Source organism: Eulemur rufifrons, chromosome 18, assembly GCF_041146395.1.
Source record: "Eulemur rufifrons isolate Redbay chromosome 18, OSU_ERuf_1, whole genome shotgun sequence".
Taxonomy (NCBI): Eukaryota; Metazoa; Chordata; class Mammalia; order Primates; family Lemuridae; genus Eulemur; species Eulemur rufifrons.
This window is the reverse complement of record NC_091000.1, coordinates 16,759,974-16,786,667: the sequence shown is the minus strand read 5'-3', so window position 1 is coordinate 16,786,667 and position 26,694 is coordinate 16,759,974. Positions and strand designations below refer to the sequence as shown.

Here is a 26,694-nt window from a genome sequence, read left to right as displayed (position 1 = left end):
CATTTAAACTAAGCTTGTTTGCTTGGCTATTATCTATTTCTCCAAATCTGGTTTAGGTTCCACATTAGACAAGACCATGTCTATTAGCTCAGTTCACTATACTATACCTAACCCCTAGCACTGACCCAGACCACACAGACATTCAGTAAAGATCCTTTGAAAGAATGGATATTGTTACAACCTATATATTTCTTATATATTTATTTTCATCATCATTCTTTGAATGTTTTATGATGAGAAAATGAGGGGTGCTATTCATTTTGCTATTTTCTAAAGAATCACAAAATGTGGGCATAAAACAGAGTTCCTCACTTTATATTGCTTTCACTATCTACTCCTAGCATAGTGCATATATACTGCTATGATAATTTAAGTGCTAATAAGTTATGTGACTTTTGTCATTAATAAAAAGATGAACATTCCAAAAGAGAAATAAGCATGGGCATCCCCCCTCCCCAACAAATAGCCAATAAAGTAATATAATACAAATTATTAATCCATCACATTGACAACTATTAAAAATAAATTTAAAGCTGCTTTGGGAAGAATACAATGAAATGTTGTCCATACACACTGTGGTGAGAGTGTAGAAATCTTATAGTCTTACCAGAGAGTGAAAGTATCAACCACTTTAAAAATGGTCATATTCTTTAATCTAAAAATTCCACTTTTAATATACTAGGACTATGTTTTTGTTTATAAATATTTACATACAAAGATGTTCATTGTAATATTATTTAAAAAGTAAAAAAAAAAAAACAATAAACCCAGGAAATTTCAAGTATATGATCAAAATGACGAACTATCATACAGCCATTAAAGTTATTTTAGAGATGAATATTTAATAATTTGGGAAAATATCAATGATAGTTTAAATTTTAAAAAGTTACAATTTTGCCTGGGAAAAAAGATTGTACCACTACAAAAATGCTAGAGAGTAAGAATTAGTAACACTGGTTATCTAAGATAGAGGAATATTTCTTATTTTTATTTCATCTTTAGTACTTTTCTGTTTTCTGTATTTTTCTATAATGAACATCATCAGAAAATGTACTTTCAAAAACCAATACTACCTCTCCAATATTCTGTTGACAACACAACCCCAGCAACAATATTTTGGAGCTAAGAGTTGGATGACAGTTAACCACAGCAGCAAAAACTTTATTGCTAAGAAATCAATCTTTTTATTTTAAATTGCCATTTAAAAATATATACATGTTACTTGATACAATTTTATTTCAGTTTGATAAGAAATCCTAGTGATATAACACTATGTCCCTTATTTTCCATTTGCAACACTAATTACACTTACATGTAAAATATAACTTAACATAAAACATTCAAAAGTACTTGAATGTGTGATTATTACACAACAGTTACATCATAGTGCTTGGAGTGTGTACATTCAAGCCAACACCAGCATGCTAACTGCCATTCAGTTAAAAATACAAACTAAAGGGTACTCAAGTTCAAGTAACACATGAAATATACTCAAAACTTTGGTATACTATAGATTTTTTTTCTTATAAATATTCTAATTATCAAATATTCTCTTTTTCTAAATTTATTTAAAAATATCTATTAATTACTATTAAAATATCTATTTAAAAATAGTATTTGGCTTTATACCAGAGGAATAAAAGGATGTTTCAAACCTGGTATTCCAGTTTTGCTAACAGAGGTCTTTGTTCCGCTCTGAGTAGCATTGCCTCCAGGGGATAAAGTCTCTGCGGGATATGTACTCCCTAAAGTCTCCAGTTCTCCTCGGTTTGAAGAAAACACCAAGTCCAGGGATGGCAGCTTTAGCATGCATTCTACTCTTGATACTGGTAAACAGCTAAACTTGATCTGTGAGGGCTAAAAATAACAGCCAAAAATAAAGGTTTCTAGGAACTGGAAGGTTAAAAATTTTCATACTGGACCAAAAGTTACATTTAATTTTCATCTCGGTTCAATATACTAAATTTTTCATGTTTGTATCATTTGATACTTTTTTTTTGGAGACAGGGTCTCGCTCTGTTGCCCAGGCTAGAGTGCACTGGCGTTATTATAGCTCACTTTAACCTAGAGATCCTCCTGCCTCAGCCTGCTGAGTAGCTGGGACTACAGGCACGTGCCACCATGCCCATCTAATTTTTCTATTCTTGTAGAGACAGGGTCTCACTCTTGTTCAGGCAGGTCTCAAACTCCTGGCCTCAAGTGATCCTCCTGCCTTGGCATCCCAAAATGCTAGGATTACAGGCGTGAGCCACTGAATCCAGCCTTCATTTGACACTTAAAGCTTTATTTTGTGTTTAATGTCTTAGTGTTTTCAAATAGAAGCATGATATATAAATCAAAATGTATTATCCAAATGGTATCATTTTGAAAAAGATAAGTATTTGAGGAACCATCTCTGAGCAATAAATACAGTTTACCCTTGAACAACATAGGTTTGTTCTGGTCTACTTATACACAGACTTTTTTCAACCAAGGGTGGATTAAAAATACAGTATCCCAGGATATGAAACCCACATATACTTAAGGCTGACTTTTTGTATATGGACCATGGGATTTTAGTATGCATGGATTTAGGTGCATGTGGGAGGGGAGCCAATCCCCCAAGTATACCGAGGAATGACTAGACATTTAGATAATTCGGAACCTTAAAAATATCTATGCTCATGTTAAACTTGCTCATAATCAAGTCTTTTAAGGGAATTAATTTCACTTATATTAAAATTTAAAAACATTATTGTATTAATAACAAAGGTTTTATAAACCCTCAAGTCTTCCCCTCCATTATGTATTTTCATCAGACCTTCAAAAAAGCTAATGCAAAACTCCAGAATATCAAACTGAAGCTCTTTTGGTCAAACTGCTATTACAGAAAATAGTTGCAACAGATGACCATTAGTGTTTCTTTTATTCTTAAGACTGATTATAACATTTTCAGCCTGAGCAAGAGCAAGACCCCGTCTCTACTAAAAAAATAGAAAGAAATTAGCTGGACAACTAAAACTATATAGAAAAAATTAGCCGGGCATAGTGGTGCATGCCTGTAGTCCCAGCTACTCGGGAGGCTGAGGCAGGAGGATCACTTGAGCCCAGGAGTTTGAGGTTGCTGTGAGCTAGGCTGACGCCACAGCACTCTAGCCCGGGCAACAGAGTGAGACTCTGTCTCAAAAAAAACAACAACAACAAAAAAAAAGATTTTAATTGAAGGTAAACTAAACCCTGAAGTTGAAGTTTGGATACAAGTAATTTTTAAATACTCCTTAATAAACAGATTTAATCACATGTTAATAGATATTCCCAAAGGCCTATTTTAGAATAAAATATTAAATAAAAACTACATAACTCTTTGCAAAAATTTAAACAAAGGTACTATTGTAACTTTATATTTCAATTACATTTTATATTTGCCCACAAGGAATCCTAATGGCAAGAAATGAAGGTGCCATAATAAAAATGGCATGAGATGCTTAAAAAAGGGCTTTAACTTATACATTTTTATTTTTGCCACAAAAGTATGAGATCTAAATTTCAAAAACTTAAAAATCCATGAAACTTCTCAGTAGAAAAGTGAATATATGAAGTTTGTCCGGAAAGTATCCAGCCACATAATATGAAAAATAGAGACATTTATTGAAGAAGATACAAGAAACACTGTGCATAAGACAATGATGTCTCAGTCCCCTTCAAAGTAGTCACCTTGGGACCTCACACAGTTCTCCCAGCGTCTCTTCCACTGTTCAAAACACTTTGCAAAATCCTTTGTTGGAATCGCCATCAGCTGCCTCATCATATTTTCCTGAATCTCCTGGATGGTCTGAAATCTCTTCTTTTCAAAGGTGATTTTAGTTTTGGGAAAAACCAGAAGTCGCAGGGCACCACATCTGGGCTGCAAGGGAGCTGAGTCACCTGGGTAAGTTGATGTTTTGCCAAAAACCTCTGCACCAGCCATGATGCATGGGCAAACGCGCTGTAGTGACGAAGCTGCCAATCACCAGTTGCCCATAGGCGCGGCTGTTTTCGTTTCATTGCATCTCTCAATCAACAAAGACCACCAAGGTAGTACTCCTTACTAATAGTTTGGCTTGGAGGAGTGAACTCATAATGGACAACACCTTCCCAGTCAAAAAACACAGTTAACATGGTCTTGATCTTGTGATTTTGCTGTGCCTTCTTTGTGCATGGAAAACCAGGTGACTTCCACTGGAACAGCTGGGCCTTTGCTTCTGGATCATAGCGGTATACTCACGATGCATCTCCAGTTATGACCACCTTGAGGAAATCTGGTTCACTGGTCTGAAGCAAGTCATTAGCAAATGCAGAACAATGTTCCATGTGCTCTGATAGCAGAAGCCATGGAATGCATTTTGCCATGACACGTTTTACGCCAAGATCCTGTGTCAAAATCTCAGACACAGTAGTTTTTGGAATTCCCCAGATCAGCTTCTAGTTCTCTCACTGTCAGTTGCTGATCTTTGTTGATTGCAGCCTGTACACTTCAACATTCTCAGGCATTCTGCTTGTTGTAGGCCTTCCAGAACATGGATCACTTTTAACAGATTCTCGACCACCTTTGAAGTGTTTGTGCCACACTTTTATTTACACTGCAATCATTGTATCATCCCCGAAAGCCTTCTGAATCATCCGAATAGTTTCTATGGAGGAATGTTCAAACTTCATGAAAAATTTGATGCAGATTCGTTGCTCTACTCGCTCAGTCATTTTGAATGTGACAGCCACAGGATACACAAGCTCACTCAACAGTGTCTAGTGCCCCACTGACGAGTACAGTGAAGTCATTGTTCACACATGTGCATTACAGTCCACTCTCCTTGGCTGCCAGGTTACATCAATGTTGTGCAAACAGTTCTTGTTATGTTAACAATGGCTGGATACTTTCTGGACAGAACTTGTAGATGATGACGGACAGGATAGTTTGGTTTGCATTTTCTATTAATACTTCACAAAGGTGCAAAATCAATACTCATTCAGTAGAAACTATACTGAATAGTTTTATGGGTACCAATACTGAATATGTTACCCATAAAACCATTCTGTTTTCACTTTCAGTACGGTATTCAATAAATTACATGAGATATTCAACACTTTTTTATAAAGTAGTCTTTGTGTTAAAAGATTTTGCCCAACTGTAGGCTAATGTGTTTAAAACAGATTTAAGGTAGGCTAGGTTTAGGTTAGGTTTATTAGATGCATTTTTGACTTACATATTTTCAGAATGTAACACCATCATAAGTTGAGGAACATCTGTATATACATACAATGTATATACATGTACTTCAAGCAACCTCCAACCCATTTAAAGGTCCATGAACCCATGATTAAGAAAATTTTAAAGGGAAATAACATTGAAATGTTCAAATAAATTTAAGAAAAACATTTTTCCTTAAAACAAAAAGGAATAAATGAGGTATATCACCTGAACTCGTACATAAACCACAACATCTACAGGGAAGGAAGAGTAAGCAGATGTTGAAGATGATACTAGTGATGTTGTTGATTCTTCCATTGGATCTGGTATTTCAAAATGTCCCATATCTTCATCTTGTGAGCTGACAGCTGTTAAAATGTTTTAAGTATCATTATTAGGGCATGCATAAATTATTAAAAGATTCTCATCTCTTACACTAGTGAGATCAGAGGTATGAACACCCAGAAACATTTGCTTCTGTAGCCCACTATGCTGCAATTCGTTCCCTATTCAAATCTCTTGTTTATTTCCCCAAACTCAAATTTGCCTGCTGGTATATTGAACATTGTACAAAGAAAACAGTGATTATGCTCTTGCCCTCAATAGGATTTCAGTCCAAGATACACACCTTTAATGGAGGACCTAAGGATGATAATTTTGTCTTTAGCTATGGCCATGAGAAAATTATATAACCTCACTAGGACTTAGTTTCTTCATTTGTGAATGAGGATTAGATGATCTCAAGTTCTTTTTCAGTTCTAATAATTCCTTTATGTTTATAATTGAATATGTTATATAATAATGTATAATAGCATTAAGAAAACCTTCGAAGTAATAAGATCGCAAAATATACGTGATGGGAAGTACATATATAAGGAGGATGCTTACCTGTATAATTCCTTTCAATTGGTGTAATTGGGATAGTTTCCAGAGCCTTTTCCAGAAAGTCTAATAGGCAGGGACTAATAACCATTTCTTCTGGCAATGACTGAAGTGCTACCCAGGCATATAACTTGGCTGTTTTTACTCCTCCACTTCCTTTTCCTTTGGCTAGAACATTTATAAATGTGAGGTACATTTAATGGAATTTAATAAAAAGTTCTAATTAAACATAATACAATTTTGTGAGAAATTTGAATTATATGACAATTTAATCAGGTAAAGCACCTCATACTTAAGACCATACAAGAAAGCAAAAAATAACAGGTTGATAGAAATGATACATTAATGTTAGAATACAAAGATGATTAATGATATATAAGATGGTTATACCTACTTGCTCCAGTTCACAAATTTTGGTTCAATTTTTTCAACTTTATACTTTGCTAAATCTCTCATCAGCATTAGTCCTTTTTTCCATTTAAGAAGATACAGAGAACTTTAACAATTACTTAATGGCAAGTGAGGAAAAAAACGTGATTGTTTGCAGGCTTTCCATACTATCCTTGGCTTGTACATATTTACAATGCTTCCCTACATGGGATGCCATCTTTCTTTACTTCTACCTAACTAAATATTTCTGCTTCAGTAAAATGAACAGAATATCTAACAAAGACTTAGCTAACTTTGGCTTAGGTTTCCAATCTAACATTTATTAGTTGTGCAAATCTAAGACAGACATTCAACTTCTACGAGCCTTAACTTTCCTCACTTATAAAATAGGATAATAAAATCCGCCATGCACTTAATGGACACAGATGTGCTTCGTCAATTGAAAAGTGACATAAAAATATCAGGCATTACCATCATGGTTACTATTATAAAAGGTTTATTATATCAAGTTCTGTTTCCCAAATGAAACTTTTTCAAATAATTCTTATCTGGTCTGATATTCCCCTTTTTTGGGAAATTCTACCATGTATGTAAGGTATCATTCATATGCTGTGGTAGCCAGATTCCAAGATGGCTTCCAGTGATCCTTGCCTCCTGGTATTCATGCTCTTGTATAGTTCCCTCCCACACTGACCTGCATGATCAATAAGATACCGTGGAAGTAGTGATATGTGACGGTATATGGCTTTTGAGGCTAAGCCATAAAAGATATTGCTGCTTCAGCCATGTTCTCTTTTGGGTCACTCCTTTTGAGGGAAATCAACTGCCTGGTCATGAGAACACTCAAGCAGCCCAGTGGAGAGGCCCACGGGGGGAGGAACTGAGGCACCAATTAGCCAGTCATGTGGCACATGATGGAAGCTGATTTTCTGGCTCTAGTCAAATATTCAGATGACTGCAGCCCTAGCCAACACAATCTCATGAAAGACCACAAGTTAGACACACTGAGCCAAAGTGCTCCTGCATTTCTGGTCAACAGAAACTGTGTTTGACATTATAAGCCATTAAATTTTGGGTAATCTGTTATGCAACAACAGATAATTAATAAATGTGGTTAAGCCCAATGTACTCTGTCTTAAATGTGTAAGTTTGATATTTCCATCTGATAATAAGCTCCCAAAACTATATAAAACTACCCTTTTCTAAATATACATAGACTTCAAGTTTAATAAAGCCATCTATTTGGTATATTAAATTTATTTTACAACAGATACTGTAAAAGTAATATCAATTTGAAAAATGGCCAAAAGTAGGTGGCCCCACATGTCTATATATGAATTTTATATAGTCATTATTTATAACTCTTTCTTTTTTCTTAAACATGTGAATTTGAAAGTCTCAATAGAGCAAGTAGGTGATGACTAAAAATTAAGTTAATAAAAAAATGACAAAAAATAGAGTATATTCTCCTTAAATACCTGAGGGAATAGGTGGGGGCTGGGGAGGAAGTAAGGTGTTAGTCTTGCCCTGGACAGTGCAAGGTAAAGGAGGAGAAGGAGGAGATGTTGCACTATCTTTCATACCATACAGCTTGGACTCTTTGGAGAGTGTTCTTGGCAAGGAAGATCCCCTGGAGGCATTAGGTGATTCCGTCTTTAGCGTCTTGGAATTGTAATGCAACTGTTGTGAAACAAACAAACTTTCAAAATTAAGATTATGCAGATGAAGAAAACCAAGAATTTTAGAAAAATGTGGTAGAAAGATCACTGGTCCAAGAGTCAGATGACTGACTCAGTTCTGATTTTTACAAGTTAGCTTTGTGATCCTGGCAAGATTCTTTGTTTTTTTCATTTTTTAAATTAAAAAGGTCATTCCAGATAATCTTTAAAGTTCTTTCCAGCTCAATAGTCTATATGTCTATAATTCTAGAATCTAAAAAGTAGTTCTTGGCCGGGCGCGGTGGCTCACGCCTGTAATCCTAGCACTCTGGGAGGCCGAGGCGGGTGGATTGCTCAAGGTCAGGAGTTCGAGACCAGCCTGAGCGAGACCCCGTCTCTACTAAAAATAGAAAGACATTATATGGACACCTAAAAATCTATATAGAAAAAATTAGCCGGGCATAGTGGTGCATGCCTGTAGTCCCAGCTACTCGGGAGGCTGAGGCAGTAGGATCGCTTAAGCCCAGGAGTTTGAGGTTGCTGTGAGCTAAGCTGACGCCACGGCACTCACTCTAGCCTGGGCAACAAAGTGAGACTCTGTCTCAACAAAAAAAAAAAAAAATAAAAATAAAAAGTAGTTCTTTAATGAAGTTGCATTAGGCAAGGTTTAGCAAGTATGCTAGCAAGTACATTATGAATATCAATCTATAAAAAAGAAAACTAACTTCTTTATGCCAAACGTTCATGGAAAAAGCTATTATAAATAAAGTGGCAACCTGCAATTTGGATATTCTTAATGTCCAGAATATGGCTATATTCGACAAAAAAGTCACAAAGTCTCATTTTAATATAATGAGCAAAAGATATTAACATATATGATAGAAAATAAACATTGTTACTAATAATCTAATCTCTTATCCTAAGCAACTAGGCTTTTACCTTTACATCAACTCCAGGAATATAAAATACTGTTGTTTCTAAGTCACTAGGCTTTGTCTGTAGAGATGATGGCACTTTCTTGCCAGTCATTAAATGTGTGGTAGAAGCATAATTTGTTTGGAACTTCTTCTTTTTTGAAGGAGAATCTTGGTCTAAGCTCCTGGAACTCCGATCATAACTCCTATGAATACAAAAATGTTTTATCTTTTTTAAAACAAGAATACATTTATCTCTTCTTTTGCTTAAAAGCAAAGTTTTATTAATATAGTAAATAGAATGTAATCTTTCATTTAAAAAGGTGAAAAAGTAAAGCTCAGCAGCATCTCTGGCTAGACTGGTATGTGCCTTACAGGAATGATGTAAATGTTGTGTTCCATAACTACGTAGGGCAGTTATCTTTATTCTTTCCTAAGTTTGTGACTATTTCACTTGAACATATTAGGATGAACCCAACGAACTTGCCCTTTATATAGGTACAAAAAACCACCTAAATATTAGCCATTTATTATGGATTATTATGGTTCAAACAAAATTAAACAGTCATTCTTTTTTTTAATCATCACTACTATATTTGTAAGAGATTTTAACTGTTTAAATTGTCTCTTTATTTTCTCTCACATTTTACAAAAGCCTTATTAGACAAACAGACCATTTTAAAAATCTTTTATTATGGAAAATTTTAAAAATATAAAAAGTAAACAGAATAGTATTACTAGTGATCCCCACGAACCTATTACCCTGCTTCAACAATTGTCAGTATTTCTGCCATTCTTCTTTTATCTATATCTCCACTCAATTGTAACTATTATTAATTTTTATAGTTAATTTTTAGATGAGGAAAGAAAAACAAAACAAAAATTCAAAGAAAAAACAACTTATTGTTAAGCCTGTTTATATCATGATTTAGTTAATGATGGAAACAAATTGTAAAGCTGCAGTTATATCCTCAACATTTAGTCTACTGAGGCCTCTCTATGCAACCGTCTCCCAACCTTTCTTATTTATGAATTCATCAAAACTCTCAATCACGATACCTCTAAGTATTGCATTGTTATTTAACACAAAAACATATACACTATCAGGTCAGAGATTGATAAATTCATGCTTATTGTAAGAAAACTCCCAAAGATATAACTATTTAAATTAACAAATTTGTCAGACTCTAAATCAGACATCTATTTCTAGTTGCCAGAAAATACTATGCACTTGTTTAAGGAAATTGTATGCTATGGAAATAACGACGTGACCATTACAACCATGACAAAATCTACTCTTTAAATTTGCATTTTGGGGATGGGGAGGAAGCTTGTTATAATTCAGTGACACAAGAATAGTATTTCTAAAAGACAAAGTTACATGTACTCTTTTTCAACCAATTTCATACCTTCTCAAACTTATATCATCATGTTCTTGTAGAAGGGTGGTTGGGTGGAGTACACATTTTCCACTATCAATTTCAACCCGTATATCAAGTTCAAAGTCAATATTTCTCTCTGTAGCTGTGCCAGTAAGACTTCGGTTGACTGGTGTTGTTGGCCAGCGTTCTGTAAATAGCTGATGAACAGCAGCAAAACCTGTTGCTTTTTTACGAGAGTTATGTCTAGAAAAAGAACAATTGATCATTATGTTGTAGTAAACTGGGAAGTCTTTTTAACAAATTATTTCCCAGCATGTTATGTGAACAATAGTTTGTGAATAATTTTACTATTTTAAAAATTCACATAAATTACTCAACTAGCTCATACTAATTGAAGTTTTTCCTAAGTTTTGAGTCACATTTTGTTCAACATCTACGTTCTGAGTAACTATTATATGCCAGGCAATGTGCTAGGTGATGAGGACACAGGTATAATCATGGCTATTAAGCAGTTTGATATCAGTGTATGAAGTACATTCTATATTTTGGAGAAGATTTCATTTTCTCAAATTGTAAAATTTAAATGCTACTTTCCAGATTGTATTAAAAGACAGAAGAACAAGGAAAGAAAACTAGTGCCATATGGTTTTCACCAAATGGTGTTGGGAAAACTGGATATCCACATGCAAAAGAATGAAATTGGACTCTTACACTTTACAAAAAAAATCAACTCAAAATGGATTAAAGACTTAAACACAAGACCTGAAACTATAAAATTGTTGAAGAAGACATAGAGAAAAAGCTTCATGACATTGTTCTTCACAATGATTTCATGGATATGACACCAAAAGCACAGAAAACAAAAGCAAAAATAGCCAAGTGGGACGACAAACTAAAAACGCTTCTGCAGAGCAAAGGAAACGATAGAGTGAAAAGGCAACCCATGGAATGTAAGAAAATATTTGTAAACTATATATCTGATAAGAGATTAATTTCCAAATTATATTAAAAACTCTTACAACTCAGCAGCAAAACCTTCTAATAACCCAATTAAAAATGGGCTAAGAACTTAAACATTTCTCCAAAGAATCAGTCAGGGAAATGCAAATCAAAATCACAATGAGATAACATCTCACATGTGTTAGAACGACTATCATTTAAATAAAGACAAAACACAACATGTGTTGGCATGATGTGGAGAAAATAGAATCCTTGTATACTATTGGTAGGAATGCAAAATGGTGCAGCTACTAGGGAAAACAGTATGGAGATTCCTCAGAAAATTACAAATAGAACTACCATATGATCTGGCAATCCCACTGCTGGTTATTTATCCAAAAGAACTGAAATTAGGATTTCAAAGAGACACTAGCACTCTCATGTTAATTACGGCATTTTTCATAATAGCCAAGATATGGAAATACCCTAATTGTCTAATGACAGATAAATAGATTTTAAAAATGTGGTGTATACACACACACACACACACACACATACACACACAGAAATATTATTCAGCCTTAACAAGAGAAGGAAATAATGCAATATATGACAACATGGATGAACTTAAGGACATATGCTAAGTGAAATAAGCCAGTCACAGACAAATCCTGCATGATCCCACTTATATGAAGTAGCTAAAATAGTCAAACTCATAGAAGAACAGAATGGTAGTTGCCAGGGATTGGGGAGAGGGAGGTTGGGAGTTGCTAATTAATCAGGTATGAAGTTTCATATCTGATTATTCATCTTATGCAAGATGAATAAATTCTAGAGATCTGCTGTACAACATTGTGCCTACAGATAACAATACTGCATTGGACACTTAAAATCTGTTCAGAGGGTAGATCTCATGCTAAGAGTTCTCACCAAAATAATTTTTTCAAAAACTTATCAAATTACACACCTGGAAAATATGGTTACACTAATGTAAATTATGTCTCAATAAACCTGACTAAAAATATTTTTTAAAAAGGCAATGTAATGCATGAAAGAAAAGTAAAGAGATACAGAATATCTGTCCAGGAGTACAAATGTCTGATTTTTAGGATTACTACCAAAAGAGAAAACTTAAAGGGAAATATTTATCTAGGCAACTATAAAATAATTTTCCTAAAACTAAATTCAAAAATTATGTTTTAAGAAAAACCAAAATACCTAGAAAAATTGTTTATAAAAGACTCAAATTTGGACCACTGTGAAATTAAATTTAAAGATAATAAAGAGACCCTAAAAATTTCCAGAGAGAAAACAGACATTAAAACATCAAACAAACAAATGAACAAAACTAAGGCATATTTACAAAACCAAAAAGGATATCAGTATATGCTAAATATTGATGGTGATGATAATGGAGGAATTTTTTTTACTTAGGAGAAGACATAAATACTAGACTAGAATTCTGTACCCAACCCAATTATCAATCAAATATGAAACAGAAAAGTTATTTTACACATGAAAAAAATGAAGAAAGTAGATCTGCATACGTAACAGCTTTCCTTATAAGTTATTTGAAGATTCCTTTCAGAAAAATGAGCCAATAAACCAAAATATGGTGACATATGGGATTCAGGAATTAGTGGCATTAGTCTAGGCAAAGGAGGAAAGAATCCTTACAGCTCAGAATGGAGATTGAAGATGGAGGCAGTTTCTTATAGACCAACTTTAAATTATTATTTTTGTGCTCAGCCAATTTCTCATTATTACCATTACCAGAAACTCTTAATATTATTGTCACAACCTCACTTGAACGTGGTTTAAGTAGAGCAGTTCCAAAGATCTTTTTTTTTATCTATTTTTTTTTTTTAAGTTCCAAAGATCTTTATAGCTTCTCTTGAGAGCATATTCAGAGCAAGGTTTTGTGTTAATATATGTCCTTTATTTCATTAACACCTTCTCATCTTATTTCTTTCTTCCAAGAATTTGTTGAAATCTTCCATTCATTGCTAACCACTTCCCTTTACTACTTTTCTTAACTATACCTCACTATTAAGTGTATCCTTGTAATATGTTACTTTTTAATGCCAGGAAGAATATAGCCCTCTCCTTTATTTTAACTCGTAACCACATTTTTATTTCTATTTTTTTTGATAAGGATTATCTTAGATAAATAAAGTTAGTGATTTGATGAAATCCATTTAAATTAAAAGAATAATCCCAGACAGAACCAAATTACATTAATAAACTAGGGATATGTCTCTTAGTCTCTCTTGAGCTAGGCACATTAAGAGATTTTTTTTTTTTTTGTAAAAATTAAGTCTTACATGAAACACTTTAAGTCCATTTTTAGATTCTGAAATATTACCTAAAGATCTTAAAACAAAAAGGGTACTCACGAGGGTTTCCTGTAAATATAAAACCTTTCCCTCTCATGGTCTTCATCCTTTTCATCCTTCTCAGAATCTTCACTTGAAGAAGACAAACTGTCATCCCGTCTGCCCTCTTCAGGTTGGAAAGGAATGCCTGGTGAAAAGCCTCCTGGAGTTTTGGGAGAACTGAACACGGAACAGGATCCTTCACTATTTGATGAGTAATGGGATGGACCTTCAATGGTTACTGACAAAAGGTCCAATTCTGTCTCCTCTGGAAACTGATTTGTAAAAATAAAAAACATGAATCAGATTTGTATTTCAAGGTCCTTCTTAATTAAAAAAAGAAAAAGAAAAACTATATAAGTCTAAACATTTTAAAATTCTCTCAGAGTTGAATTTCCTCACTCTGAAGTGAAAGAAAGGTCAGATTTATGAACATATAAAATGGTACACCAAGGAAGGAAGCAGAAGGTCAAACCACAGAAAGTTATACCACTGACACACTAAAAATCAGAGTGAAATTTTAGTTTATATAAACATACATTATCATATTAATTAGTACACTCTGTAATTCTTTAAAGCAGAAGTTAAATGTGGAAACAAAAGAAACGTGATCAACTGTAAATCAGAATGGCAAGAGCAATTAGTGATGGAAAAGCATGCAGAATCAGTACAAAATATATTATTAGTAATATCTCATCATGCTAGTAGATGCTTTTTGTGGATATCTTTTTAAAATGAGCTCCTCATGGATTGAAGAATTATGTATAAATATTAAGTTGAGTAATAAAACATGTATGAATCAATCAATCACTTAAGAATGCTGTATTTTAAGGTAAATACAATCAGCTCTCTGTATCTACCCAGGGATTCAATCAGCTACAGATCAAAAATATTTGGGGAAAAAAAAACAACAAAAAACAACAAAAGAAGAATAAAAAAATACAAATAAAAATGTAGTATAACAACTATTTAGGTAGCGTTTGCATTGTATTAAGTATTATAAGTAAGCTGCAGAACATATGGGAGGATGTGCACTGGTTATATGCAAACACTACACTATTTTATATAAAGGACTTGAGCATTTGTGGATATTGGCATCTATGGGCATCCTGGAACCAATCCCCCAGAGATACCAAAGGACGACTATAGTTTGTATTAAACACCATGTCACTAACTGACGATTTCACCAGGAAGCCACTGTATTTAAGTAGGTCAAAACAAAACAAAACAAAACACCCCAAAACAAAACAAAAAAACCCCTCAAAACTTCCTATAACTTGATTTTGATTCCTAGCGTCATAAAGTTGTTTGAGTATTGTTTGAGAATAAGGCTTTGTAAAGTATAATGTGCAAGGTAACTTATGTGCAATTTATTACTAAAAACTATTGGATGCTATTATTAGATACACAGTGAAATCCTACAATCAAAATTTCAAACATTTGCAGAATCCACGTGTTATTTTATATAGTATACATGTTATTAAGTAAACAAGTAAATCAGATTTTGTTAGAACATTTTCCAATTTTTAAAACTGTGGTAAGAGTTTATATAGATTACTATCTCTTTGTTTTATATTTATTTTATATTTAACCATGCCTTAATTATCTATTTTCTAATTTGTGATTAGAAATAACTAATACATAAACTCATATCTATTATCTAATTTGTGATTTTTAATGCCATGTTTTTACAAGCAGGATATGCTATTTAAAAATAAGACTTGAATCATTTCAAATATTAATTCTTTTAAGAATCACCTAATTAGCAAAATCCATTCAATTCATGTAAATGATTTCTTTCCAAGATTTTTTTTTAAGAAAAAAGGACGTTTGTCAAGCTCACTATACTGCGATCAAATAGTTCTAAAATAAATCCAGTTTTGACTGAATTCAGTAGAACAATAGGGTATGTGTTGAGACTCGCGCTTAAAGAGAGTGAGGAAAGGGGAACAAAACATATTTAGAATAAGTGCCCATTTTTAAGTATAACTTGACAGAAAAATTCTAGACAAAGATTTATATATCTGGTATATATTTAAAATTAATTGTAATTTTTTATAGTTTATATTCAAAGAAAATATTTGGCTTATAAAAATAAGTGATTGTGTAGCACATTTTCCACAGTTTTGAACATGAGAATAATTTTTAAAATGAATAGTTTTATAAATGCTCTTTTATACCAGTGACTCAAAAGAAATAACATTCAGTGATTAGTTTGTTCTGAATTAAGTTTGATTCTAGTTTGAAATAACTAATCTTTGTTTTTGAAAAGATTCATTTTGTAGCTGAATGTAAGGAAAACCTGATTCACTTAGAGATTAGCAAACAGCTAATAAATTGCAGTTTTTGGTTTCTGATTTGGTTGAACTGATTTGATAAGCAGATTTAGACTTAATTTTGAAGATTAAAATAATATTAAACTGTATAGAAGCATAAAACTAAAGTATATGCATGCTAGACATTATGAAATATACATGATCAAAAAGAACTCAATCTTAAACTTTTATGCAAAATATTTCTGAGCTCTTAGTTTGAAATGAGAGGAAGACATTTTGAAAGCAGATTTTCAGGGTGGTTAATTAGTTTTAAAGCAAAATTTATGTTGTTCTTAACAAGTACCTGAAAATACCCTTCCCCAGGACAGCTGGATTGTGGTGTACTTCCCCATACTGTATTTTTCAACTTAATTAAAATAATAAGGAAAAAAAAAAAAAACTCATGAAAAATTAAAAAACAAGCAGTGGTTTAAAAGTAAACAAACATACAAAAAACTAAACAAACATTTTAATATAAGCTTTAACATGCTATGAAATTAGAATACAACTTTGATTCTGGTTTCTGCTATCTATCTATATATTGAACTAAAATACATGAATAAGTATGCATATTCTACATTTACATTTTGTGTGGATTCCCACTTGGAAGAAAAATTATTCAATAAAAACCTTTCTACCTAAGAGAAGGCAGTTATAGAGTCTTTATTGTGCATGTACAACACTAACACCTGCCACATGGCTCTCAGATGATGACATGAGGCAGGGCCCCAGTAATTGGTAACATACAGACAGTTTAACCATGACAATTTACTATTTCATTGTAGGCAAGAATCAGTATTTTGAAACAGTATAATATCATAATTTTGTAATTTGTAAAAACTATTTAGTAATGCATTTCTATAACAAATGATATCTTACTGTGTCCTGGATATTAAAAGTTACTCTGGGTCCAGGAGATGCTGCATCCACACGGATTTCTGGGAGCTCTTCAGTTTCTCCTACTCGAGAACTGTAAGTAAAATATAAAGTCATAAAACATTAATATTCTCATTTAAAAAATATTCCTAGACTTCATAAAAGTGTGATTAATGGCATTAACATTCCATTTATAAATATTTACCTTGGCAAAGGATTGAACTCTGTGCATTCCATTTCTTAACCTTTAGCATCCCATAAAAAAGACTTAATGTTTTGATTAACTCAAGATTTTTCTAAAACTAAGCCATATAAAAAAATTTATACATCTTACTTTGTAGTGCTAATTTACTAATAAGACAGTATTTTACTTCAACAATATGTTAAATTTCCATATGCTAAAGGTGTGTGCAATCGTACCTTTTCTAAATTGACAAATTTAGAGCAGTAGCTACCAGTATGCATATTTTCATTTCTTTGGATAGTCTGTACATTTACATATAAAACTTGTCTAAATAGCAGTGTACTTCATTACTAAAAAGAACCCACTGCATTGTAGTATAAATGTGATAAAGAAATTCCTCAAATAAGTTTCTAAGTTTGATAGTATCCACTATTATTGCTATTTTACTAATAAGTTCCATTTTTATTGTCTTAATTTTATAATTAGAACACAATAAAAAAAGTAGTGGACCTTGGTAAAAGAGTCAGAAATGTTATTACTTGTTTCATTGGCTGAAATATACATTACCTTGCCCTTTCCATTCGTTTAAGAGGTGGTCTTCCAGAAGCAGAAATGGTTTTTGATCGGCTATAACTTGGTTTATAACCCAAACCCCACTTATCCTTTAGGGAAGCAGCCTAATGAAATGGGAGATAAAAAAAGTGACTATAGTAGATTGTTTATTATTGTAATATTTGACTTTAGATGAAAGAAAATTTTACTACTAAGTTATTTAGTTCTTCGCTAATTTCTTGTGTCAGAGTTTTGTAGTTGTTTTTTTTTTTTTTTTTTCCCCAGTCTCTGTTCTCTTTGCTCTTCAGTTTTTGGGGTTTTTATGATACATCCTCAAGCTCAGAGATTCTTTCTTCAGCTGTGTCCAGTCTACTAATGAGCTCATGAAGTCATTCATTTCTGTCAGTGTTTTTGATCTCTAGCATGTCTTTTGGCTCTGTCTTAGTATTTCCATCTCTCTACTTACATTACCCAACTGTTCTTGCATGCTATCTACTTTATCTGTTAGAACGCTTATCATATTAATCACAGTTGTTTTAAATTTCTGATCCAGTAATTCCAACATCCCCGCTATGTGTGGTTCTGATGCTTGTTCTGTCTCTTCAGATTGTGTATTTTGCCTTTTGTAAGGCTTTTTCTTGACAGACATGACTTAACAGATCAAAGGAACTGCTGTAAATAAGCTTTTAGTGAGGTAATGGTAAGGTATCAGGAGAGGGGAAGTATTTTATAGTCCTCTGATTGGGTCTCAGTCTTTTAGTGAGCCTATGCCTCCACACTGTGAACTTCCTAAGTGTTTGTCAGGTTTCCCAGTGCAAAAAAGAAATGAGCTGTCAAGCCATGAAAAAGCATAGAGGGAACTCCAATGTATATTACTAAGTGAAAGAAGCCAATCTACATACTGTATGATTCCAACTGTATGACATTATGGAAAGGGAAAACTTATGGAGACAATAAAAAAATCAGTAATTGCCAGGGGATCAGGGATGGAAGGGATGAGTGAGCTGAGCACAAAGGATTTTTAGGGCAGTGAAACTACTCTATTTGGTATTATAATGGTAGATAGATGTCATTGTACATGTGTCCAAACTCAATGTATAACACAAAGAGTGAACCCTAATATAAATGATGGTCTTTGGATGATAATGATGTGTCAGTGTAGGACATGAGTAGTAACAAATGTACCACTCTGGTAGGGGATATTGATAATGGGAGAGGCTATGCATATGTACTGGCAGAGGTTGTATGGGAAATCTTTGTCCTGTTAATTTTGCTGTGAATCTAAAACTTCTCTAAAAATTGAGTTTTACTAAAAAAATTAATGAAGCAGAAAATGGGAAAAATGATTTAAAAAAAAAGTTTTCTACTACTAGACTCAAACTTTAGTGAGGGCAACTAAACCTGCAAAACATAAAGATAAGAATAAAGTGCTAAGTGTATACAATGGCTGAAAGGTAAATTCTGACCACGGAGAATGGGTTAGGGGAAGAACGGACATTTCAAAAGATTTTAGAGTTCACATTTTTTTCAGAGTTCACATTAGAAACTAAAAAGCAAGTGTGATTTCATGAAAGGCAAATAAAACACAGTGACTAAGGACATAGACTACAGAGTCCCACTGCCTGGATTTGAATCTTGGCTCCTCCAGGATTACTGGCCATATAATTTTGGTCAAATGACTTGACTTCTCTGTGTATCTGTTTCCTCATTTTAAAATGGGAAAATAATACAAGCTGCCTCATAGGGGCATTGTGAGGATTTAATGGGTTGTTAAACGTAAAGTGCTTTAACCAGAGCCTGGTACACAGTAGATACAGTATGAAAAAAAATTAGATGGTATTATCATCAGCTTTGGAAGAAAAAAGAGAACAAGATAAGCATCATTATAGATAAGTTTCATAAAGTAAAAAAATTTTTAAAAGTCTACTTTAATAAAATTCTTTTTAAATGTTTACTCACTCGCATACTGGATCGCCGTAATTTTTTACGAACATCTCTACGAATGTCATTCACAGCCACAGATTCTAACTGTTGGTAACGTTGAATTTCCTGGTTTATGGTTCCTTCACTTGCACCTAATTTTCTGGATGCAAAACAAATTATTGTAAAGTAATAATGAAATAAGGTTGATTTTTACTTGTTCCTTTTTAATTCTTTGACTTGCCAGAATACCAAGGATTTTATATGGACAGGCCAAAATCCTCTATAAGTTTAACCCTCATATCTGGCAAACAGAAATGTGGAAAAATGCAGAAAATGTCTGTATGTAAAATTCTACATATAATAAAAGCCTCAGGTAAGATTTTGGAGAAAGAGTATATTTTGCTTCAAGTCATTTTTTCCCTGGAGAACAAAACTCAAATTGTAATATAACTCAACAGGAAAATGTGAATCACAGTATGATAATTTACAGACAAGGTTTAGGCAAAACTGAAGCCTAAAAAGTTTTAGGCAAGTTTTATTGTACAAAATGTGTATATTTGTATTATAGTCCTTGAATGTAAACACACACACACACACACAAAGGTGTAGACGTATGCAGATTAGAAAAGATGAGGCATGACCATTATCTTTTGGAAAAACAAAAATTTCAAAGTTTAGGAAGAAGAATGTTTATTCTTAGGAAGTGTTAGTCAGTACTATCCAATGGGCAACAAATATGGAAAAAAATTACTACCACCTTCTATCCTCTCATGACCCACCCTACTCCCACATCTCAGTTCTTGAGAAACACTGATATAGGTGGCAAACAAATAAACAAAAAGCATAAACTTTTAATTTAGACACAAGTTCAAATTGCAATTCTTTAACTTCCCTGAGCCAATTTTCTCACCAATAAAGTATGGATAATGCCTTCTAACCTCACAGAAATGTTATAAGGATTACATTGAGATAACATATGTCAAACTCACACAACAGGTACTTAATGCTGTTTTCCTCCTCTAAAAAACTACATTCCAGAAATACTAATGTTAGCAAAAGACTAATGCATATATTTATATATGCAGGTGAAGATATGTGTAAGTATACATATACATGTAAAGATACATATATGTGATGTAAAATCAGTCATAAAGTTCTCAGAAATAAGGAGTTGTGAAGGGCACTAGATGAAGATCTCAGGTCTAACTTTATCACTAATGAAATGTATGATCTCAAACCAATTACTAAACTTCTCTGGACCCTGGTGATTGTCACTGATAAACTAAAAGGTTTGTATCAGTCCAAATCATTTCCTCCACATTTAACATCCATGATTCCATTATTTGGGAACATTATATTAAATTAAAATCACTATACATACTTAAGATCATCTATTACTTTGGCCTGTTCATTCAGTTCTCTGATATCCACTATGCGTTTCATAATTTTTCTTCCTCTAAGTTCTCCTGGCTGGCTAGAAGATGCTCCTTGTCTTCGATAATCTACAGCTTCCTGAAAAATTGAAATCGTATCTGTCAATACCATCATCACCCTCAGGTCACTCAGCAAATCTATATACTATCACAAAATTAATACCTTAAATCAAAGTAAGCATGCAAGAATCAAGGTCATCTATATTAAGTAATATGATTGGAAATCCCCATTGATTCAAATTTCTTCATTTTCATAAGGACTCTATTGAGTTGCTACCTACGTTTCCCCATGAGTGTGCTCTGCATGCTTTCAAATGGGACTGGCTAGACTGAGGGGAGCCCCACATCTCTGGGTCACACAGATACTCTGCAGGAACAGAATAGCGCTGATTTGGGGGCTTCAGGCCTAGTAGGTGATTTACAAGTCGCTGCCCAAAGGTGAGCTTGTGGCCATCTCCACTTACTGAACTTCCATCTGAATTCTAAATAATAAACAGTAATATTAATTTTTTAAAGATTTCTTTCCAAGAACAAAACTATTTCATGGTACAATAGTTAAAAGAGATTTAAAAGAATTTTAAAAAATCAATACCAGAATGAAAGCAAAACTTTCCTTTTGACTACTAAATAACTTTATATTATAGAATGTACAGATGTATAATATAGACGGAAATATATACTTTTAAAATGTATACTTTCATTTTGTGTGTGTACTTTTCTTTTTTGAGATTCATTTTTAACATCTTTATTGAGATTTAATTCACATACCATAAAATTCAGCCATTTAAAATGTACAATTCATTTTTAGTATACTTACAAAGTTATACAACCTTCATAGCAATCTCATTTGGGAACATTTTCTTTACCTCAAAAGAAACCTCATACCTATTAACAGTCTCTTCCTACTCTCCTCCTGCCCCACTCCCTACTCTCCCAGTCCTAGGCAACCACTAATCTACTTTCTATCTCTCTAGATTTGCCTGCATTTCACTTTTAATATTACTACATTACCCACAGGTTAAGGCACAAGTTGGATGACAGTCATTATGAAAAACAGAACTTGATTAAAAGACAATATTATGAAATGTAGACACAGGGAACCACTACTCCCTTCCCCTTCCTCCACAAATAGCAAGTGTAATATATTAAATAACACTGAATTAATAATAACCCTGTCTCAGGGTAAAAGCCAATCCTGAAAAATTCCAACAGTGAGTTTACTTACAGTATGGATAGTGGGAGACATAGTATCAACTTCATCCTCATCTGACAGGTCAGCTATGTTCACTGAATTTAAGTCAGCAATGTCATCTATGTCCTCCTCTCCTGTTAGTGTTGTAAGGGTATTGCCCAGAGCATTAAGCCTTTTGCCAATGTTAGGATCCATGTGGACGTCAATTCCACACATTTTCCACAATACATTGAGTGTCCAGGTTCCAGCACTACTACTTTCTGTTTGAATACAGAAGTGGCATTTTTGGTAAGTCTTGAGTATAGGAATTTGAATAATTCTACATGTAAGTGATAAAGTGGATGATGGTCATATGTATTAACTAATGTCTTTCACAGCTAGATTTGTCAGAAATATTAGACTACGGGATTGATTTTCCTATACGTATAGTGTGCCTCTATTGTTTCCTCTGTATAGCACCCTTCTTTTTCCTTCAGATTCCTTCCCCTATTCCCAAGCTGATGCACCATCCCACAGCTGTAGTAGGAATTGCCATGACCCTAGCTCATTACACAGAATTAATTAGGTAACTGGTCCAGGTGAAGGTCAAAGCTAGAAAAATAAGAATCTTTCCCTGGACTTCAGAAAAGGTTGGTCCCTCTCTAGTGCCTGAGGACGGGGAAATGAGGCTCATGAGCTCTTGGCAATCATGCTTCCTGCCATGTGTAAGGAAGAGGTCATCAGTTTTTGTTTTTGTTTTTGTTTTTTTAACGAAGCAGCCATACAGGAGCAAAGACAAGAGCTGGAAAGATCCTCGTAACAATTGGGATCTTGGTCCCAGCAGTTCCAAAGGCCTCTGAATTGACTAGGTTCTTTCTCTTCCCTGAAACAGCCATTCCTAAGTTTAATTTTAATCTGCAAACATCCTTCAAACCTTTTGGTTAAGCTGATTTGAGTGGGTTCTTGTCACTTATAAACAAGAGTCCGGACAAAGACTTTTATGTGACCTCTCTCCCAATATGTGTGTTTGCTTCAGTCATCACCCTTTCCTTCTGACATTGCTGCTAGAAATATCCTAACTTTTTCAGTTCTCTATCAGTGGGGACTATAGGCCTTGGTGCTTTCTGAGAAAACTTAGGATCAGTACTGAGGCTAGGAAGATAACAGAATAGTAGAGAGAGCCTGTAAATCTATTAAACTTAATCAGTTCCTATCCCTCTCAACATTTTAAGATCCCTAAAATAAGTATCTCTTTTTAGCTCCAATTTTAGCTGTCCAATTTTATAAAAGTGAAACAAAAATTTACATTCCACTGTCATCTTAGTCAAGACAAGTTATTAATTCCATAGTTATGTTCTAACTAGTTTCCTCGGTTTTTTTATCCCCTAATCTTTGAAAGTGTCCCTTTGATAGTGTCACCATCTGCCTTCTTGTTCAAAATAATACAGTGGCCTTCTCACTGCCCACCAAATCAAGTTTAAACTCCTTAATTTGGCATTTAACCTTTTTCCCATCTTACTTTTCACATAACTCTGTTCCAGCCAAATTGGACAACTCTAAGTAGACACTGTGCTTTAACATCATGTCTGATGTTATTCTCTCTGCCTGAATTTTCTTTGGCCCACACCTCCCAGTTTTTACATAAGGAACATTTGCATCTCTGTTTAAAATGCTTATTCTTCCATGAAATTTTCTCTGCTCCCAGTATCCCATATTTGGAAGTATTCTCCCCTCTTGTACATTTCAAAAGCAACTGGAATTTTATATTTTATTGTACATATCACTTATTTCAATGTAATTTTGCTGCATATACCTTAACTATATAACCAAAATTTAAATGTATGGAAGATAGAAAGTATATTTTACTCATCTTCGTCTTTCCCAAAAACTTTTTGCACTGTATATTATATACACTAGGTGTCTAATTTAACAACTGTTAACTACTGAAAAATAGTTTTGGTTTTTTTTTTTATTTTAACAGATTTTGGAGGTACAAGTTGAATTCCGTTACATGTATATATTGTATAGTGGTGGAGTCTGGGCTTTTGGTGGACCCATCACTCGAGTAGTGTACACTGTACCCCATCATCCCTCACCACCTCCCAGCCTCCCCCTCTGTGAGTCTCCATCACTCTGTGTGCAAAATAGTTTACCACCAGAATTAGCTTAGCTAAAAGATTCTTTTGCCACTAAAATAAAGGCAGAATTATATCTGATATACGTAACAAAGGTAATACTAAACGTGAACCTACCAGCTGCTGCTTGTCCTGTAGTCCGTGAACATACTTCATAGGTGCCATCTGGAACTACACCTGCACAAATATAACCCCAGCAATAATTTTCAATAAAAATATTCTTGTGACTAAATATTGTACTCTAAAAGGAAGGATTCTGACTTTCCTGTGAAGGAGGTCACAGGACCCTCATGTGACAGGTGCCCTCCCTATATAAATCCAGGGAAAAGGAGTATTCTCATCTCTGAAATGGAGAGATGTTGAACAAAGGCCTGAACAAACAGGCCTTGCTAAGTTTCTCCCAGTTTACCACCCTTGACTCAAATCCCTTTTTGTTCTCTTGAAGTTTTCCACAACTGTTCATTCTTCATCAAACCCAGTATAAAAACACTCAAGTTTAACCATTTCTTTGGGACTCCATTGTCTTATAAAAGTTCTCATGTCACATAAAATTTCTATTAAATAAGTCGGTGTGCTTTTCTCCCATTAAGCTGTCTTTTGTAACAAGGGGTCCCACAGAGAGCCTAAAAAGGTAGAAGGAAAAGACATTTTTCCTTCTCTATACATCAAAATCAAGAATTTCACCTATAATTTTATCTTACCATAGAATGTTAAAACTTCAGTTTTTGGTATAAAAACAATGAAAAGGTTTCCCATTCTTCAAAGAAAACCCAGATGGAAAGATTTCCCTCTAGTGGAGAGAGGAATAAAATTGTACAACAATGGCATAGCACCTTCTAAGATGTAATTAAGTATTTAATTTACAAGATTGGCTTAGGAATTTTAGTTCACAATCTTTTAATTCCTCAATTATAATTTTTACTCATTTTTAAGATTAATGATGCTTTACCAATTATGCTATTAATATAATATTTAAAATATTAAAACAGAAACAAATAAACCCCTATACCTTCAAAATAGCATATAAACACAACTTTAGTTATACCTAACACTGCGTATAATGGAATTGGAGGAATTCACATGTTACACTCTGTATTCCCACAAATTTGGACATGTGGATTTATTCATGTCAATGTTAATTAAGGATAGCATTCCTGGTCCCGGCTATTACACAACCTTTTCTGTGTTTTATAATGAATTGGATTTTAAGCAATTATCACTTTCTTTCAAGATCCCCATGGAACCAAGGTGTTTTATCTAGTCATTCATGGATTGATCACAGGAAAAATCAGGGAGTGAGCAAATCTTCAAATGTTGCACCATCAAAAAGAATGCTTGGTTGGTTTACTTACCAAAATTACTGAAAGCTGCAGTTTTTCACACACGTTTTGTTACCTTTAACTAGAAATAGCTCTTCTTTCTCAAAGTCTAAAAACACTCCTATATCTGAACAGCCTTTAGTTTTACAAATGGAGACTATATTACTTTTTAAAGTTCTAAACCTCATATAGAAAATAATGGATACTCACAGGCATTCATCACTAAATCCCCACGAATTTCTGGTTTCCAGTCATCCCACGATGTCTCAAAGCCATCAGCAAACCGGATACAAAAATTTTTGAAATGCCCTTTGCTAACCAGAGACTCTGAAGAGCAAGCAGTGATGAGAGTACTTTCAATGGTCAATACTAAAGCAGAACCAGTGTCAAGGTCTCCAGTGTGATTAGACTGCAAAATACAGTAAAGAAGACATAATATAAAAGGTGACAATTTTTAAAATTTAGAAATCCTCACCAGATTCATAGGAACAAAAATCTAGAAAAGGTCAAGCCTAGAAATCCTCATTAAAAAGAAGCTTAGAAAGATAATTTTTAAAGATTGAATTACTCAAGTGAAATGCACCTGCCATGTGCATTTTTTTCTCACTTAATTTGCAAAGGGCTAATTATCTACTTTTCTATCTCAAGCCTCTCTTTTAGTGGTGGGGAGCACTCCCTCTATGACACACCCTTGGCGTGTACAGCCTTCCTAAGCCTTATCTAGCACATTAAAAATTACCACATTTCATTTCCTGAAACACAAACACTAATGTTGCCCATCCTCAATCCAAAGTTTTTCTTAACACCATCTTACCAAACAGAATTTTGAAAGATAAATTCATTCAATAATAGATTATACCATCGATTCATGAATGGATTAGCAAAATGTGGTATATGTATACCATGGAATATTACTCAGCTATTAGAAATGATGGCGATATGGCATCTCTTTGGTTCTCCTGGAGAGAGCTGGAACCCATTCTATTAAGTGAAGTATCCCAAGAATGGAAAAACAAGCACCACATGTACTCACCAGCAAACTG

At 33.8% G+C, this 26,694-nt stretch overlaps 1 protein-coding gene across 2 annotated transcripts in view; it reads right to left on the bottom strand.

The window, feature by feature from the left end:
* The window catches only part of BLTP1 (bridge-like lipid transfer protein family member 1), a 173,497-nt gene that overhangs the window by 18,643 nt on the left and 128,160 nt on the right, over positions 1-26,694 (bottom strand). Inside the window, exons 58-73 of one of the 2 annotated variants that reach the window (XM_069493730.1) lie at positions 25,862-26,060; positions 24,450-24,509; positions 22,252-22,478; positions 21,308-21,508; positions 20,975-21,105; positions 19,630-19,753; positions 17,686-17,795; positions 16,938-17,028; positions 16,363-16,425; positions 13,765-14,018; positions 10,457-10,672; positions 9,073-9,253; positions 7,954-8,155; positions 6,092-6,253; positions 5,432-5,571; positions 1,656-1,857 (exon numbers count right to left, since the gene is read on the bottom strand). In XM_069493730.1, coding sequence (XP_069349831.1) covers positions 1,656-1,857; positions 5,432-5,571; positions 6,092-6,253; positions 7,954-8,155; positions 9,073-9,253; positions 10,457-10,672; positions 13,765-14,018; positions 16,363-16,425; positions 16,938-17,028; positions 17,686-17,795; positions 19,630-19,753; positions 20,975-21,105; positions 21,308-21,508; positions 22,252-22,478; positions 24,450-24,509; positions 25,862-26,060 — 2,563 coding nt within the window. The remainder of the gene's footprint in view (positions 1-1,655; positions 1,858-5,431; positions 5,572-6,091; positions 6,254-7,953; positions 8,156-9,072; positions 9,254-10,456; positions 10,673-13,764; positions 14,019-16,362; positions 16,426-16,937; positions 17,029-17,685; positions 17,796-19,629; positions 19,754-20,974; positions 21,106-21,307; positions 21,509-22,251; positions 22,479-24,449; positions 24,510-25,861; positions 26,061-26,694) is intronic. The other variant, XM_069493731.1, reaches the window with a different exon arrangement.